The following is a 13,044-nucleotide window of genomic DNA, read 5'->3' on the forward strand; positions in this document are numbered from 1 at the left end:
ATGACTACTGTTTAGAAAACATAGTGTACATGCTTGGAGCATGGGACAACTATTGTTTTTAATTCAAGTATAAATTTGATAGTTTGAAACAGTATGCAATGAATAATGTGTGATCAATATGGTGATAAATAAAAGGTGTTCTATTTATATTCATAAGTTCTGAGACCATATTGGATTCGATTATTCTTGTGTTTCACTTTGCATGTTTTGACTTCCAGAATAACTAGGTCGTTTTTCCTGAATGACTAAGTTATTCAAACCATCCACAGTCGGTCATATGTTGGAAGTAGATATGAATCAAGATTGTCATGGGTTAGCTTGTAGAGGTCTAAGATGTTGGACAAAGTGGTGCTACAACACTCATGAGTGCTCATAAGTTCTGAGTGTTTGATTCAACCCGCGCTCATTTGAATCACTTCATGGATTTTATCACGAGTGATCATGAGACGATAATATCTTATATTCTTCAAACCTATATGAGTTGTTACTATGAGTTGGTTATACATTGATTGCACGAAAACACATTGGTAACTCGATGTTATAAAACATGCCTTTGTGTATGATTCAACAAGTAGTAGAACAAGCCATATGAGTCCAAGTTTATCCATTCCTTTTACCTTCGGGATAAAAGCGATATCTGTGGGACCCTCGATGATTTAATGATGACACATGTGGGTGCTTGGCCAAGCCAGGACTGATTTGATTTGTTCAATCAGTCAGTCATCATGAATCGGAAATCGGGAAAAAACAAATGGACAGAGAGAATGATTTATAATCCATGTCTCATTCCATATGATATCTAGAATGGAGGAATATATGATCACTTATCTAATGGACAAGTCATTGACAAAGGTCAGAGTTCAGTTACAACGTCAGAATTCGACAACGACTTAAAGAGCTACGATTGCCAGTCGGTTCTTGAAGTCATACTTAATAATAGTTTTAGACTTATCCAAGTGGGAGACTGTTGGATTAGTGTCTAAGTCCATAATTATATTTGGTATGTACTTGACCCGATTGGCATGGTCCATTTTGGTTGCATGTCATCATGCATTTGGATAGACTAAAATGAGAGAAATAACACTTAAGGTTTACTAATATTTGATCAAGAATTAATTTGGAATTAATTAAGTGATCAAAATGAGTCTAATTAAATATATGGGTTGATTGTGTAAATCATCTATACTTGTATAGTGGGCTAATGCTCCATGGATTATCAAGTTGGGTTAAAACCCATAGGATGCTCCATGGATGCTCCATGGTGTTTTTGTACCCATGGATCATGGAAATGAAAGGCCATGACAATTAGGGTTTACATGGTGTAATCCTAATTGTGACAAACTATATAAGCATCTTATTCTTGTCAAAATCGGCCACCATGAGAGAACTATGTGTGTATGGTGAGGGCTAGCCGATTTCATGAAGTGGTTCATTTCTCTCTAAGTTATTCCAAGTGTATTTGATGTTGTGTGAACCATTTGAGGTGTCACACTTGGGGCACTCGGCTCTTAAGCATCAAGGAATCAAGCTACATAAAAAGGTATGTCTTCAAACTTGTTTTATTACCCAAGTATCATAGATTGTATGCTAGATAGGGTAATACCTTGGAATACTCATATTTGCATGTATAATAGAGAAAACATAGATCCAAGGTATTTAGGGTTGCATGTACACCATAGGAGTGTTAGAATGCTCAAAACCCATCAGTTAGACCATGGGGAAACCCATGACATTTCAAGGAAAGACTATAGGGGTAGTCCATGGCACATGGGTGTTAAACCATGGGGGAAGCCCATGGCATTTAAGGGAAAATACCACGGGGGTATCCCATGGCAATTATATGTATGGTATGTGGTATATTGGGGAACTCACTAAACTTTGTACTTACAGTTTATGTTTAGAGTTTCAGGTACTTCTAGTTCGAAGGGGAAGGGTCTGGCATGATCGCACAACATCCACCAGTGTTCTGCATTTTATGATTTTTATTTGTACTTTGATAACTATGTTCTACATTCACTTTGATGGTTTTTGAAATGTATGGTTGATGGTTTTGGTTGATTTAAAGATAAAAAATTTTACTTTGTATTTTTGGGACGTTATAAGTTGGTATCAGAGCCTTGGTTTATGGGATTTGGGCACACTCTTGGGTGTGTCTGAACTCAAACTGAGGAATTGGTAAAAAGAAAAAGTTTTTCCAAAAAGTTTTTATAAAAGAAGGGGTGTGATGCGTCAAATCGGTCGAGATCAAGTAAGTATTTCCCAAAATACCCATACATGTTTATTATTCCAGTATGTGTATACGTGTATATCATGCTAGATTAGGGCTAAGGATGTGCTCAAAATTGTATGATGGAATGTTAAGAGAGATGCATTTGTATGGCTATTGTATGATCCTATAGAACTGTATGCTAGAACGGATTATAGATGATATGATAGAGTGGCCTGATTAGGCAGTGCACTGGTTAGAAGTCGATACTCGAATGCTACTTGCTTGGTGCTTTTAGGAACATCTATCAGTATCAATTAACTATCAAGCTAATATTCTAGGTTACATGTTACAAAGATTAGATAATTTTAGAAGGCTAGGTCTACTCTATTGCGCAACTCTTGTTTGAGTCCAACCATTGTAGTGTGAGACATTGCAGTCGAAGAATTATCTAGTTCTTATTGCATGTAGTTGTATTCGTAAAGTAGTTAGAGGATATTAGTGGAAATTTATTCTACAACTGATAACGGAGACAGGTGTGAACAGGATCCTAGGAGGACCTAGGAAGTATGTTAGCATGTCGGATGTGTTGTTAGTAGGATTTTTGAATGATTTATAGTAAGGGAGTCACTTAGGGGAATCAGGACGACTTTTGATAAAAGTACGGATATGTGTGGAAGGTAGTATTGGGCCCGTACTACTGAAAGCATAAGATTCGTACTCGAGACAAGGGAAGTCGCGAGGATACTAAGGAACTCGCTAAGTGTGGAAATTCTTCGAGTGTTTTTTAATGGTTGTATTGTATATTTTCAATATGGTGGTCACTCGAGGTGATTCAGGTCCTGGTGAAGGACCGCATTCGGGCTCTGGAGCCGGACACTTGGGCGAGCAGATGCGAGTGTTCATTTCTCTGTAGATCACTTGCGATATTCTTGAGAAAACTCATGTGATCTTTGGTATGATTAACAAGGGTATTGCGGAGATGTTGGATGAGCGTTTGGGCACATTTCGTACTAAGATTATGGCTATGGTGGGTACACGCTCTCTGACTTTTCGAGAGTTTCGTGTATGTGGGGCTATTGAGCTCTTCGGGAGGAAGGACCCCATTGCTACTAGACGGTGGTTAGCGGACATCGGGAACGCCTTCCGGACTAGCTTCTACCCCGAGGGGTCGAAGATCAGATTTGCATCCTGCCTTTTGAAAGACAGAGTCTATGATTGGTGGGAGGAGGTAGACCATGCTTTGGGAGGCAAGGCTGTTAAGACGATGTCTTGGGAGGATTTTGTGAAGAGATTCAGGGTTGAGTTTATGCTAGTGATCGAGGTTCAGCAGTTGGCAAAGGAGTTTCAGGACCTTCGCAAGACTAATGAAATTGTGGAGGAGATCATCGCAATGTTCCGTAAGAGGGCTTTATTGATTCTGCAGTATGTGGCGGATGAGGAGATGAAGACGACAAGGTATCATGACATGCTGAAGGATGAGATTCGGGAGTTTGTGAGCATGTCTAGTTGCAGGACCTTGGAGGATGTGATAGTGAGGGCCCGGGAACGGGAGATTGATTTGGAGACTGTGAGGAAGAGAAATCAGTTCAGGCTCAGGTGTCATAGGGCTCAGCGAAGAAGCCCAAGGATTTTAATTCTCGGTTAAAGGGCCAGCAGGGATGGGGCCACTATGGTAAGTGTGGCAAGAAACTTGATGGATTTTACAGGGCGGGTGGTTTTGGTTGCTACAAGTGCGGAAAGACTGGTCACTTTAGCAGGGACTGCACTCAGGGATCAGGTCTAATTTGCTTCCATTGCAATCAGACGGGACACAAGCAGGCCGATTGTTCGAGGTTGGCAGGAGTAGTTACAACCCCTGCTCCAGCGACATTGAGGATCATTGATGGTCACGAGGGAAAGGATGAGGCGCCATTTGTGAGGAGTCGAGCTTTCCAGCTGACAGCCGAGGAGGCTCGTGCAGCACCAGATGTGGTTGCTGGTATGTATCTTCTCTTTGTTCCATTTATTTCTTTGATGTTTATACTTATTATATATATGATGCTATTCATGGACGTTCCTAGTGAACGGTGTTCCATCTTTAGTCCTTTTCGATTCGAGCACCACTAGATCGTTTGTATCTCTTGCGGTTAGTAAGAGATTTGGTGATGCTCTAGGGGAGCTTGATTATCAGTTAGAGGTATACATCATCGATGATCTTCTAGTACGTGTATCGAGGGTTCATCTGGGTTGTGTGTTGGAGTTATTTTTTGAGCGATACCCGATTGATTTGGTTCCTATACCTTTGCACGGGAGTAAGGTAATTGTGGGTATGGATTAGTTGAGCCCTAATGGGGAGATGATTGATTTCGGGCACCAGTTATTTCGGGTTCGAATCCCAAGTGGAGAAGAACTAGTTATGCATGGTGAGGGTGCCCACCGTGGACTAACTCTCTGTTCAGTTGTGAGAGCTAGGAGATATCTACATCAGGGTTGTTCTAGGTTCGTGGTCTATGTCTAGGATACTAGAGAGGAGGGGAAGAAGACAATCGATGATGTGCCTTTTGTTCAAGATTACCCAGACTTGTTCCCATACGACTTGCCTGGAGTTCCTCTAGAGAGGCAAGTCGAGTTCCGTATTTATTTGGTTCCTGGTGCAGCTCCGATAGCCCAGGCACCTTATCGGTTAGCACCGCCAGAGATACAAGAGTTGTCTACCCAGCTGCATGAGCTGTTAGACAATGGGCTTATTAGGCCGAGTAGTTCACCCTGGGGAGTGTCGATACTATTTGTGAAGAAGAAAGACGGTTCCCACAAGATGTGAATCGACTACCGGGAGTTGAACAAGCTGACAGTGAAGAACCGTTCTCCGCTTGTAAGTATTGATGATTTCTTCGACCAGTTATAGGGTGCGTCTTGGTTCACCAAGATTGATCTGCGTGCAGGCTATCATCAGATGCGGGTTAGGGATAAGGATGTTCAGAAGACGACTATTATGACTCGTTATTATCATTATGAGTTAGTGGTGATGCCTTTTAGGCTTACCAATGCACCATCATCGTTCATGGACCTCATGAATAGGGTTTACACGCTGATGTTGGATCGGTCAGTGATCGTTGTGATTGATGATATCTTGGTCTATTTTAAGACCAAGGAGCAGCATGAGGATCATTTGTGAGAGGTTTTGGAGTCTCTAAGGAGGGAGAGTCTTTATGCCAAGTTCTCTAAATGTGAATTTTGGTTACGGGAGGTGCAGTTCTTGGGGCACCTCGTCAATCATAAAGGTATATTGGTTGATCTGGCCATGATCGAGGCCGTGACGCAATGGGAGGTTCCGAAGTCTCCATCCGAGATTCAGAGTTTCCTTGGCTTAGACGGGTATTATAGGAGATTTATTGAAAATTTCTCCAGGATCGCAGTTCCGTTGCAGATTAATGCAAAAGACTGTCACTTTTTGTTAGGTGCCTAAGCAATAGGCGACGTTTGAGACTTTGAGGCAGAAGCTATACGAAGCTCCGATTTTGACTCTACCAGAGGTGTGGATGATTTCGTAGTATATTGATATGTGTCGATTTCGGGATTAGGTACGATGTCGATGCAAAAGGGGTCATGTGATAGCTTATGCTTCGAGGTAGTTGAAGCCTCATGAGGAAAATTATCCCACTCACGATTTGGAGCTGGGGGCGGTGGTTTCTTCCATCAAGATTTGGCGTCATTACTTGTATGGGGTTCGATGTATCATTTCAACAGACCACAATATTTTGAGGTACTTGATGGATCAGCCAAATCTGAATATGAGGCAGCACAGGTGGCTCGATGTGGTGAAAGATTATGATTGTGAGATCCTTTATCACCCTGGGAAGGCCAACGTGGTGGCCGATGCTCTTAGCCGCAAGACCCCTGGTACTCCTATCATGGATTTATGTTTGAGGATGACAGTGATTACCCCACTTCGCACTCCTGGAGCAGATTCATAGGGATCAGATTGAGGCTATGAAAGAGGAGCACCGAAAAAGAAAGCGCATAGTGCATCAGGTGTCCTCTTTTGATTAGGATAGTCGGGGATTGTTGACCCTACATTGGAGAGTTTTGGTTCAGTATTTGGGAGGAACTCGTCAGATTCTGACGGGGGTGGCACGTAAGTCGAAGTTTTCTATTCATCCGGGTGCGACTAAGATGTATAGAGACCTCCGACTTGATTATTGGTGACCCTACATTAAGCGGGGTGTGGCATGGTATATGGAGAGGTGCATGACTTGCAGGAAAGTCAAGGTTGAGCATCAACGACCTCACGGAAAGATGGAGCCATTGGGTGTTCCCCTCTGGAAATGGAAAGATATCATAATGGATTTCATTATGAATCTATCGCGGACAGCGCGAGGGGTGGATTCGATTTGGGTCATTGTGGATCATTTGACCAAGAGTTCACATTTAATTCCAATTCATGAGAGCATCTCTAAAGAGAAGTTGGTAGATGTTTATCTCCGAGAGGTTGTGGCATGACATGGGGTTCCAGTATCAATGGTTTCGGATCAGGATGTACGCTTTACTTTGAAATTCTAGAAGAGATTCCACGAGGAGTTGGGTACTCGATTGCACTTCAACACGTTTTTTCATCCACAGACTTAAGGACAGAGTGAGTGGACTATTCAGACTTTAGAGGATATGCTTCGGGCATGTGTGCTGGATTTTGGCGGAAGTTGGGATTCATATCTCCCGTTGGCTGAGTTTTCTTACAACAACAACTACCATGCAAGTATTGATCGACCTTATTTTGAGATGCTCTATGGGAGGAAGTGTTGGAACCCCAATTTGATGGGGCGAGGTCTTTCAGCAAGTCATGGGTAGCACAGAGGTGGTGCTTCGAACTATCAAGCCGATCTAGCAGGTACGTGATAGATTGCAGACTGTGCTGAGTCGGAATAAGAGTTATGCTGATAGGTGTCAATTGGATTTAGAGTTTCAGATCGGAGATATGGTACTCCTGAAGGTGTCACCTTGGAAAGGTGTCATCCGGTTTACGAAGCGGGACAAGCCGGGCCGCATATATATTGGTCCTTTCAGGGTTATTGCCTGGGAGGGTAGGGCTGCAAACCGTTTGGAGCTACCCGAGGATCTCAGTCAGATTCACATCACTTTTCACGTCTCTCATCTGTGGAATTGTTTGGTTGATGACTCCGCAGTAATTCCATTGGAGGATATTCAGGTAAACGAGCTCCTGAACTACAGAGAGAGACCGGTTGTGATCCTCTATAAAAGGATGAAGACTCTACGAAACAAGGAGGTGGGTTTAGTGAAGGTGCAATGGCAGCATTGGAAAGGCTCGGGGTGGATGTAGGAGCCTGAGGATGAGATAAGAGAGCATTATGCTGAGTTATTTATAGTGGTGGATTTCGAGGACGAAGTCTAATTCAAGTGGGGGAGAGTTGTAACATCAGTTTTCCAGGTATTTTCCATTCTTCGCTGAAAATAAAAAATCTTCGCAAATATGGTCCTTACTTTGGGCCTACATGGAGTGTATGACGGGCGTAAGTTATTAATTATTCACACATGATTCATGCAGTACACAAGGCGTACTTAAGTAGTATGCATGGCGTACTCAAGTTGAGCTCAAACCCTATTTTTTTAGGGTTAAGACCCTATTTAAAGGCCTTATGACCCTTGAGGCCTCCTTATCATCAGCCTTTACTTACTCATTTTGTCATTTCGAAACCCCAATCCTTTACAACTTGTTTTGGACCTTTAGAGTGTTCTTGGTGCCATGTGGAAGAATGAGAAGTTCATCATTGAGGATTGGTGTGCTTGGAGCTTGAAGATCCAGAACTTTCATCACATTTGAAAGCTTTTAGAGGTATAAAGTTCTCACATTTGTTGTTTGATGATTAGATCTAGGTTAGAGACTTGATTTGCAAGATTTTGCTCCCATGGTTTTGGTTCTTGTTAGTAAAAGCTACTCCAGAGCTCAAGTTTGTCATTTTATGTTGCTTCTGAGGATCTTGTGTCATAAAAATGAAGTCTTTGTTGCTATTTCTCACTCATGCAAGAGTTTGAGGCTATTAAAGAGTGTTATGGACTTAGGGTTTGGTTTTGGGCTCTATAAGACATGCAAAATCTTAAAGTGGATGAATTTATCAGTTAAGACCTTCCCAATATTAAGATCTATGTGTTGGACGCTTAGTCTTTAGGTATTAAGAGCTTAAAAGCGGTTTTGGACCATAGAGGGTTATGCAGGGCGTAACACTGGAGTACGCAGCGTGTAACAGGGTATGCCCCGCTTCCTTTTCTATGGAAACAAAGTACGTAGGGCGTAAGGAAGGAGTACAGATGCCGTTCTCCCAGAAGTGTATATGGGCCATTTTTGGGTCCTCGGCCATGTTTGGATGGATCTAGCTTAGAAAGGGTAGAATGGACTTTTACCCTAGTAAGAGAGAATATGAAATGGACCTTTGATTAAGAGTTATTACCCAAATTATTAATTAGGGTTTGTTTTGGATATGTTTAGTGCGAGGAGCCTTTGTAGCAGCAACTCGAGTGTGTGATCTATTTATCATCGGATTGAGGTGAGTCTCCTCACTATAATATGTGAGGTGCTAGATGTCTTTGTGATACTTGCATGGAAGACCTCGGGGGTAGCCTGTGGCATTTGTATGAAAGACCATGGGGGTAGCTAATGGAATTTGTATTAAAGACCATGGGGGTAGCCCATGGCATTTTCATAAAAGACCATGGGGATAACCCATGACACTTGGATGTTAGACCATGGGGGCAGCTCGTGGCATTTCAAGGATAGAACATAGGGGCAGCCCATGACACCTAGATGTTAGACCATGGGGGCAACCTATGACATTTCAGGGAAAAGGCCACGGGGTAGCCCATGGCAATTCTATGTACGGTATGTGGTATTTTGGGGAAATCACTAAGCTTTGTGCTTACAGTTTATTTTTATGGTTTCATGTACTTCTAGTTTGAAGGGGGTGGGTCTGACATGATCGCGCATTATCCACTAGTGTTCTACATTTTATGATTTTGATTCGTACTCTGGTAACTATCTTTTACATTGTCACACTTTGATGGTTTTGAAATGAATGGTTGATGGTTTTGGTTGATTTAGAAATAAAAAAATTTACTTAGTATTTTTGGGACGTTACATAAGTCTTTGTACATAACTAGACCAGACTATCAGTAACCAATCTTCAATAAATATTTCCTTTTTATGTTATATCAATCACGATACAGGATAAAACTAAGCACTTATTCAACTTACTTCGAACTAAACATCATTTTTAAGCCTCATTGCGACAATAGGCAAGACTGTAATGCCTATAATCAACTTCCATAACCATTTTCGTGATTATACAATACTACCGCAATATCTGGTATAACTAAGCGTTTATTCGATTTACTATAAACTAAGTATCTTATATGAGTCTTAGTTTGTAACTAGACATGACCACTATACTTGTAATCAATTGCGATTCATTATTTAGGAAAATACTTATCATAATATAGGTATACGTTTAGCACAAAGTTCGAACGATAAGTATTTGGTATATATTTAATTTTTTTAAGTAATAATACTTATTTTAAGATTGTCACGTAGTATTACCAAATATTTCTTTTAGCATAAATATAATATTATCTGGTTTGTATAGTGTAAGTATTACAAAATATATACATTCAACATATATTCCATATAGTAATCATATAATTCACAAATAAACTTTTAATTGAGATTTAATATTTTTAATAAATACTTGTATTAGATAATGTTCTTGAAAGTAATTATCCACTCGCCTTGACTGAGGTGGAAGATTCGCGGGATAGTCAACTCCCTGACTGACACTTCAGTTTTCCCTTTTGAACGACTTAAATGCGATTGTTACTAAGCCTCGGTATTCGTTTGCATTTATAAACTTTATATTAATCGTTACCGGATTCTTCAATAATCCCAGAGAATACATCAAGCTCTAGCTAATAAGGAATGACCAGGTAAGATCATATTGGAGGTAGGATCTATTTGGTATAGAAATATACTGTTTCGAAAATCCATTTTAAACACCTCACTAAGATATTGCCTAGACATCACGTTGTAAGTAGATCAATCAATATTAAAAATGAAACTATTGATAAATCTTATTTATAGGTTCATAACAACGACGTTGAACACAAATTTAAATTACACATAACAAGCATAATAAGTTTAACTCACCATACGAGGCCATCTAGCGAAAACATTTAAACTATCTGGGCAGAACTTCATCATTGAATCTTTCTTCTAAAAGATTCTTCCAGCATTTCAGCGCTCAACTTACGATACTAAAACTATAGAAAGAGATGTTGAATCTATATGCACAAGAATCATTATGGAGTGATATTGCTAATAATATATGATCCTATAGGGTCACACCTTTATCAAGTTGGCACATTTTGTATATTTATTATTAATGTGATTATTAATAATATTGATTCTTGTATTTTAATTAGGGAATAATTATTGTTTTATGAAAATAATAATTATAAGAGAGTATAACTAGTTCTTATTTCATATGGTATGAATTAATAAGTCATACACAATATTTTGGACTAGTTGGATTCTTTTATCTTTTACCTAAAGACAAAGTTTATATTTTATAAACTTGGAGTTTATAAAAAAATAAAAATAATAAAAATAAAGAATCCATCCTCTTATGAGAGGTATGGCCTAAATATATATAATATTATGGAGGTTGCTTGTCAACCTCCATGGCTTGCCCATGCTTCTTGAAAATAGGAAATTTACTTTATATTATTTTAATGTAATGCCCTTACCTTCCATGGTTTATATAAGAGATGCATGAGGCTTGCATTTTGCACAAGTGAATCACTCTCTTCTTCTCCCTTTATTCTCAACAAAACCGTAAGTAGCATGGAGCTACTTCTCTTGTTTTTCTTTTGAAGATCATTCAAGTCTTTGGTGGTTCAAAGTGCTTCTCGTGTAGTGCTTATTTGAGTTAAGAACTTAAAGACTTAAGAAGTACTTTATACAAGGAACTAGCATTCCAAGTGCCTTAATCTTGATGGTGGATACTTGTAGAGAAGATCATGTTCTTTGATATTTACATCTTCATCAACACCCCAAAACCAAGTGGGTTCAAAGGCTTCAAAGGTTATCTCTAAAACATCATATGGTTGTTTTTATTTCATTCTAACCTCTATAAATGGATCCATGATGGTTTGGTTTTGTTATGAACTAAAAATAAACTTGTTATTTTTAAAGTCTTCCGTTGGCCTGTTTTTGTGAAAAACAAACTTATATTCCGTATCAAAACCCTACACGAAGGACCGACATGCTCGATGGTAATCAGAGATAGACTCTTGAATCAAGAGAATGGTGCAAGAAATATGAGAGGCTAGAGCCTCTTATTTATAGAAAATGAATTTTTCGAAAAGCTCCCTTCTAGTAACTTAAACGACTAAACACCCATTTATAATATTATTCTAAATAGATTTAATGATATTTGTACTAAACTAATATAAAAAATATTCAATATTAGCTTTATATCGACCGTATCATCGATACCTTTCTAATGACTATATATATATATATATATATATATATATATATATATATATATATATATGATTTATACTTTATTTTACTATGTAAATATTCATTTATAGATCATAAATTCCTCAGACGAATTTCGTTTTCGACGTTCTTTATATCGACAGATTCATATTTTCGAGGACGTTAAGTTTCGTTTAGATTGTTTTGGCTGAAAAGCAACCGATCCCCAATTCACTTTTTATGACACACATTGTTGTGTCGATTTAATGCGAAACATCTAAAAATCATAACTTCTTCATACAAAGTCTAATTTAGGCGTTCCTTATATGCACGGAAACTTCATCACGACTACTACAACTTCCCTTAAGATTATATATCCTAAATAATATTTTATTTTAAACTTTATTTTATCACTTTCACGATAAATTTTATAATAAGATTTTCTACAAATATTATATACTCGTAATATTTGTTCACATAACGTGTATACGGTAGATTTTATATAGTTGGTAACACATACAAAGAAAAATTACCCCATTCAAGGATTTTAATTGTTCAATAAAATGTATAATTATTATTGTTATACTTTAAACGTCTAGCCCGAATTTGCGGGCATTACGATTACCTCTCACTTAGGATGATTACGTTTCAGAATCATAAAGCAATGAAACAGCTATGGATTATGATTTCTTAAGTCACCTTTCGATCCCTAAGTAAGGATTTGCCTCAGTGTAGGATCCCATTTCTCGATTGGATTAGTGCGGAAAGATAATATCAAGAAGATAATCGTGTGTGGACATGATGAAAAAATATGTGAGTAAAAGTGATAATGGATAGATAGAGAGATATCAAATATTACATGAACAACTCACATGGCTAAGGAGAATCCCCCAGCCAACACTCTCTCTGATTTATGTCTACATGGGTGCACTCCTAAAATAAATGACTACTCACCTCCACTTTATATACTAGTGGATGGAATATGCTTTCCATACAACATAATATTCTAACATAATAAATCACTCATCATTTTAGAGCATTTTCATGCTCCAACAATCTCCCCTAAATGCTCGAAAATGGTGAGGGTAAAGCATTGATAAAAGGTAGAACATCCGACGGGTAGGATCTGGTGTTGAAGTGTCTCGGAAAAGCTGAAGCTGTCGTGATCTCAGAATCTATCAATGGAATCTCTAGCATCAAACAACATACAAAGGTCCCAAATTTGTATAAGATATGAAATCCCAATCTTTGAAACTGATCAGTCCCCAAAAAACGATCATGATCACAGTCTCCCCCTCGACTGTTGAACCGA

General features: G+C 38.9%; 1 protein-coding gene across 1 annotated transcript; it reads left to right on the plus strand.

The window, feature by feature from the left end:
• Positions 1 to 3,227: 3,227 nt before the first annotated feature.
• On the plus strand, positions 3,228 to 4,526 carry LOC145139131 (uncharacterized). The gene is made up of 3 exons (XM_079073063.1): positions 3,228 to 3,805; positions 3,916 to 4,163; positions 4,270 to 4,526. The coding sequence occupies exons 1-3, from the start codon at positions 3,228 to 3,230 to the stop codon at positions 4,524 to 4,526; spliced, it is 1,083 nt and encodes a 360-aa protein (XP_078929189.1).
• Positions 4,527 to 13,044: the final 8,518 nt, after the last annotated feature.

Source organism: Lactuca virosa, chromosome 9 (genome assembly GCF_052849685.1).
Source record: "Lactuca virosa cultivar CGN04683 chromosome 9, Lactuca_virosa_CGN04683_v6, whole genome shotgun sequence".
Classification (NCBI taxonomy): domain Eukaryota; kingdom Viridiplantae; phylum Streptophyta; class Magnoliopsida; order Asterales; family Asteraceae; genus Lactuca; species Lactuca virosa.

Bases quoted from the DNA above. Each gene is read 5' to 3' on its own strand.
- LOC145139131 (XM_079073063.1), top strand. From the start codon at position 3,228: ATGGCTATGGTGGGTACACGCTCTCTGACTTTTCGAGAGTTTCGTGTA. The intron at 3,806-3,915 runs GTGTCATAGGGC...TGGATTTTACAG, and splicing joins AGAAATCAGTTCAGGCTCAG to GGCGGGTGGTTTTGGTTGCT. The intron at 4,164-4,269 runs GTGCAGCACCAG...GGACGTTCCTAG, and splicing joins GCTGACAGCCGAGGAGGCTC to TGAACGGTGTTCCATCTTTA.